At 38.3% G+C, this 6,157-nt stretch overlaps 1 protein-coding gene across 2 annotated transcripts in view; it reads left to right on the forward strand.

Annotated features, from left to right (window-relative positions):
- QRSL1 (glutaminyl-tRNA amidotransferase subunit QRSL1) overlaps positions 1–5,768 on the forward strand; it is a 29,828-nt gene extending 24,060 nt beyond the window's left edge. For both annotated transcript variants that reach the window (XM_029945214.1, XM_029945215.1), the window contains 2 exons: positions 2,187–2,392; positions 5,074–5,768. In XM_029945214.1, coding sequence (XP_029801074.1) covers positions 2,187–2,392; positions 5,074–5,294 — 427 coding nt within the window. In that variant the 3' untranslated portion in view covers positions 5,295–5,768. The remainder of the gene's footprint in view (positions 1–2,186; positions 2,393–5,073) is intronic.
- Positions 5,769–6,157: the final 389 nt, after the last annotated feature.

Consider the following 6,157-nt stretch of genomic DNA (forward strand, 5'->3'; position numbering starts at 1 on the left):
CTATATAATGATTGCCACTTCAGATAGCTGTGAAATTAGGTGATTAACTAGTTGTTACTTAACCTTCTAATTTCTGTATAAGTCTAATTACATGAAACAGAAGTTGGTGTTTTGATTTTTTACTTTGCTTTTCTGTTTTGAGTGTCATTGCAACTACTGTATTGTAAAGGATGGAAAATAATTGCATATGTTAAAAAAAATAATAAAAATAAAAACCATAAAAAAAAAAGAAAAAAAAAGAGTGTTGGGCTTTGTTTTGGGATGTAATTAAGTCACTTCGAATTTGTTGGATCCTTTCAAGGCTTCCTTTTAAAAATGCTTTGCTAGGATGAGTCCAAAACGGCCTTTGGTTTAGATTAATTTACCTCTGCTTTAGGCAATACCGTTGAAGCTTCTACCAGACACCTCATGTATTACGAGGTCTTTCCACTTTGACTATTAGGAACACACACTATCTCTAGCCCTATATGAGCTCTTGGAATTGTTTGACTTTTCCGTGACTCCCTCCCCAGCTTGGGAATTTCTTCTTATAAGCACAGATCAGTTCTCAGCTAAAGACTTGAGGGCTCGCTCTGCAGATCTCTTGAGCCCTCTCTGTGTGCTACTTTCTCCTATCCAGTACTCTGCCCTGCACATTCCAGTTGTCTTTGCCTCCCTGGACTTGCAATCTTGGTCTTTAACTTTCTGACAAGTGCTGCCTGAAAGCTCTGCATAGGTTCCTCCTGTTTAGGCTGAAGCCTGGAAACTGCCTGCAGGCATTACCCGGGAGAAATCTGCTTCCCTTCTCTCAGAACTCCCTCTCTTGAATGTCTGTTGTGTAGTATCTGAAAATGGTTGCTTTATTTTGCCTAGTTTTCTAACTGTTTACTATGGCAGGGTAAATTGCATCCCTGTTAGTCTGTCATCAATGGAAGGAAACGTTCTGCTTTTGAACCATATTTAAAGTAGGAAAAAATTTAATAGAAAACAAATTGTTTTCATAAAAATCGAGGTTTGGGGAATGCTGTTAATGGCATTAAAGCCACCAAGTATTATTATTGTAATAAATGATAGGTGATATTTGCATTTATCTCCCTATAGACCGGGTGGTCAAATGATAGGACATTTGATATTTCTATAGGATTCTTTTTTTTTTTTTTACATTTTTATTTTTGAGAGACTGACAGAGTGCAAGTGGGGGAGGGGCAGAAAGGGAGAGGGAGAGAAGGAGGGAGAGACAGAGACTGAATCCGAAGCAGCCTCCAGGCTCTGAGCCCAGCGCGGGCCTTAAACCCGCCAACTGTGAGATCGTGACCCGAGCGGAAGTCGGATGCTCCACCAACTGAGCCACTCAGGTGCCCCTATAGGATTCTTATAGCACATTTTTATCTTTATTGTTTTGGTCCTCAGTCTGACTGGAGTAGTTGTATCCATTTTTACAGGTGAGGAAACTGAATTTTAAAAATGGTACTTTTGCCAGCCTTTCTTAATTCACTTCAGGAGGATCTATGAGTGCTTTATTTTTCCCTTTCTTTGCATTACTGGCTTATAGTTGCTTTTATAGCTGGCTAATTCTTAATCTTTTCAGTAGAGTAAGCATCTTTTCATGAATTTCAGATTCCCAATCTGGGGGGTGTGCCCAGCCATAAAAATACAGAATTGTAAATACCCTAGTTTCTGTTTCCAGAGCCTGTCTTCTTATGTCCAGTTATGATGGCATATTAGAATGTTGCAGATCTTCAGAATTCTTATAATAATGAGTTATCATTAGACTGCAGGTGAAATTAGAAATTGTAATGGAGGGAAAATTAAAATAAGCCTCCAAAGACCTAAATTCTAGTCTTTGCTTTACCACCACCAATCCATGTAATCTTTGGAAAGTCATTAAACTTCTATGCACTTGATTTCTTTTTTCACCTGAAAATTAATGTTCTGGTTTAATGATGTCCATGGAAGTGTTAATGTTTTGTGATTAGATGTGTAGAATTGTATCTAGCTGTGAATTCTAATTAAATTCCCAATACACAGATTTTGAAAATAACAGCACCAGTTGAACCAAAACCATTTTTGTGTGTTGTTAGGAATCTTAGTAGTGCCTGCCTATAACGGTCAAGAATCCAGTCATTTTTAATGAGCCTTTTATATGAAAATTGATTCAAAGAAATAACAAAAAAAATCCTTAAAATATCATCTGTTCTTTTCCATAGAAACTATGCAAATTATTTCGCCAAAGCACAGAAAGTGAGACGGCTCATTGCTAATGATTTTGTGAATGTTTTTAACTCGGGAGTGGACGTGTTGCTGACCCCCACCACCCTGAGTGAGGCGGTGCCCTATCCGGAGTTCATTAAAGAGGACAACAGGACGCGAAGCGCCCAGGATGATATTTTTACACAGGCGGTGAATATGGCAGGTGAGGACCCCTTAGGAATGTTCTGGTGTTCTTCACGTTTTTAGACCGGCACCTGGTCTTCAACTTAGGTTCTAATTAGATTGTTCCCTGAAGGCAATAGCTTTTCCTTCTGGAATGTTTAGGATCGCGTGCATGTGTGTACATGTGTGGTATGTGTATGTGCTTAGGCATGCATGCACTCACACTCACCATGCACGCACATATTCAAAATCAATCCACTTAATTGCATAATTTTAACTTTGACTTTGGAAATTTTCAAACCTACAGAAAAGTTGAAAGAATGGTATAATGAGTACCCATATGCCCTTTGCCTGGATTCATTCATTTTGCCTCATTTGCTTTCTCCTGCCTTTCTTTTCTGTACACACACACACACACACGTTTTTTAGCTGAATAATTTGAAAGAAAGTTTCAACATGATACTTTAGCACAAATACATTAGCATAAATCTTCTAAAAATAAAGACATTGTTCTGCACAACCACAATTTCATTATCACATCTAGGAAAACTAACATGAATATCATACTATTCCAAACAGTCTATGTTTAAATTTTCTCAATTGTACCGAAAATGTCTTAGATAAAATTGTTTTTTTCCCTGATATATTACATTTGCTCATGATCTTTTTAAAATCTAGAACAGTCCCCAGTTCTCTATGTTTCTGGTGGGGTTTTTTTAGGACTACATCAGACTGTTACAATTTTTATTTCAGTCATCAAACATAATATAGAAAACTCAAAAGAAGGAAAGCCTGTTATATTTCCCCATACTTTTGTCTTCTATGTTCATTTCTCCCTGGCATATAAAGTCTTTATTTTATCATATCCTTTCTGTTTAAATTCCTTTAGCTTCTTCTAGGGCAGGTCTGCTTGCAACTAACTTTCCAACAATGCCTTGGTTTCCTTTCATGTTAATGTTATGGTCACTGGATATAGGATTTGGGGTTGACATTTCTTTTCTTTAGCTACTTAAAAAAATGTTAGGCTACTTTCTTCTGGTCTGCATAGTTTCTGATTAGAAATCCCCCACCTTTAAATTTTTTTCTTTTAATTTACACTGATTTTTTGAGAGGCTAGCACTTTGCCATAGAGGATGTCCCATCCATAATCTGGATTTGTCAGATTGCTTCCTCATGATTGGGATGAGTCAGACATTTTTAGCAAAAATACTATATACTGTTCATGTCAGGAAACAGTTAATGTCAGTTTGTTCCACTTTTAGAGACTTTAAGTTCATTCTTTGGTTAAAGAGAAAATTGCCAGATGTTTTCCCTGTAAAGGTACATTTTTTTCCTTTTATCAATTGTAACCAATTGAGGAGCTGATACCTTAAGTTTATTTATTTTGAGAGTGAGTGAACAAGCATGAGTGGGGGAGGGTCAGAGAGAGAGAGCAAGAGAGCGAGAATCTCAAGCAGGCTCCGTGCACAGAGCCCCATGTGGGGCTCGATCTCCTGAACCACAAAATCATGACCTGAGCCAAAATCAAGAGTCAGCACTTAACCAACTGAGCCACCCCAGTGTCCCAAGAATGTTGAAACCAGTTTTAGATCTATTAATGATCCTTGTCTGAATTATTTGTTAGAGCATTATAAAATGCTGATTTTTCTGTTATTCTTTCTACATATATTAGCCAGCAGTCTTCTCTAAAGAATAGCTTTTTTTTTCAATTCAGTGTATTATAAGCAATTATTGTCATTATTGGTTTTGATGTTCAAATTGTCCCAAATTTGGCCAAGAGCCCTTTCAAGTTGCATATATCCTTTAGACCTATCCTCATTAATTTCTAAAAACTTCCTTATTTTATGGGATAACAAGATATCCCAGGATCTTGCACTTTTCTGCCCCAAACCTGGAATTAAAACTACCCTGAGCTACCATTTCTCATCTAACAAATAGGCCAAAATTCAAGAGCTCAACAACATACTCCATTGGTAAGGCTGTTGGGGGAAAAAGCATTTTGCCGAGGGGAGATCAAAATAATACAACTGTTTTGGAGGGGAGTTTGGCAATGTCTAATTATATATGCATTTATCACTTAATGAAGCAATCCCTATTCATCTGAGAAGCATTCAAGAATACCAAAAAAAATGTACAGAAGGTAATTCACAGGGGCATGGTATGAAATAGCTTAGTACTGAAAACAACCCAGATGCCCAACTATTGAAGAATAGGTGAATAAATTATGGCACAAACCACACAACAGAGTGCTATGCAGCTATAAAAAGGAACAAAGAAAGTCTCTGTGAGCTGATACACAGTGATTTCCAAGAGAGATATATATATATTATATAGTTATACACACACACACACATATACATTTTTTTAATGTGTATTTTTGAGAGAGAGAGAGCACATGTGTGTGAGCAGGGGAGGGGCAGAGAGAGAGGGAGATGGGATCCAAAGCCAGCTCTGTACCGACAGCAGAGAGCCTGAGGAGGGGCCAACTCACAAACCAGGAGATCATGATCCAAGCTGAAGTCAGATGCTTAAACGACTGAGTCACCCAGGCACACCTCTACGATATATTGTTAGGTGAGCAAAGGAAGGTCCAAAAGCATGTATATCATATGATTTGTTATTTTTTAACCTTATCTGTCTTGTACCTACTAGCGCTGGGAAGCAGAAGTCTCCACTTCTTACGATGAAGAATTAACTCCTGGGTTTTCTTGTTTCCTTCAGGACTGCCAGCGGTGAGTGTCCCTGTGGCCCTCTCAAACCAAGGGTTGCCAGTAGGACTACAGTTTATTGGACGTGCATTTTGTGACCAGCAGCTTCTTACGGTTGCCAAGTGGTTTGAAAAACAAGTACAGTTTCCTGTTATTCAACTTCAAGAGCTAATGGATGATTGCTCGTCAGTCTTTGAAATTGAAAAGTTAGCTTCTGTTTCTCTACAACAGTAGTCATACATCATGCAAATTAAAATAACTTAAAGATTTCATATTCTAGAGAAGTCGGATAATCTTGCTAAATTCCTGTAATTTGGTTCATTGTCAACACAGTCATTCCTTGAACTCACTTCTTAAAATTCTTGTGATACAGTTAATTAGTTATAAATCATCTGTCGGCATTTATGAAGTACCCACTAAGTGTAAAGTACAGGATTTCTCCATTAACACAAGATACATGTTCCTGAAAAATGATGCATTCTGCAAAAATGTTCATTAATAAGAACAGAGCTTAGAGAAAAAGTAAGCTTGGGATAAACCTCCCAAAACTTGTACATTTTTGTAACCAAAGCACTGATAAAAACTAATTTGTACCTCCAGAGACAACCTGAACATTCAGGCAGACAGGCAGTTGAACATGTGGTGGAGGCTGTCTCAGGGGATGTTAAAAATGCACAAAAATAATAAAATGGGAATATTTGCCTCTGAGTGCTGAGCAAAGGAGGTGGAAGAGGAGCTCTGAGCCCTGGAGGAAGTGCAACCTGCTGGGGCCCAGAGTCACGCAAGACTGGGGCCCGCCTCCCCGGGGAAGGCCACAGCTGCAGACACCCTTTATTTCTCTAAAACTAGAGCCGCAGTGACTGAGAACTTTCTCCTTTTTAGCTAAAGGTGAAAATTTTACTTCCGCTCTCCCAGAACCCCATGCCAAGGAACCAGAACAACTCCATGTTATTCTGACTTCATTTTCCTATTTACCGATCACAGATGAACTCATTGGTGTCACAGAAACATTGTTGTACCTTGAGAGGCCATCTTGGACTTGAAACTTAATAGGTCATGGAGCATGACTTTAGTGAGAAATTTTCAAGATCCACAAG

This window comes from Suricata suricatta, chromosome 7 (genome assembly GCF_006229205.1).
Source record: "Suricata suricatta isolate VVHF042 chromosome 7, meerkat_22Aug2017_6uvM2_HiC, whole genome shotgun sequence".
NCBI classification, from domain to species: Eukaryota; Metazoa; Chordata; class Mammalia; order Carnivora; family Herpestidae; genus Suricata; species Suricata suricatta.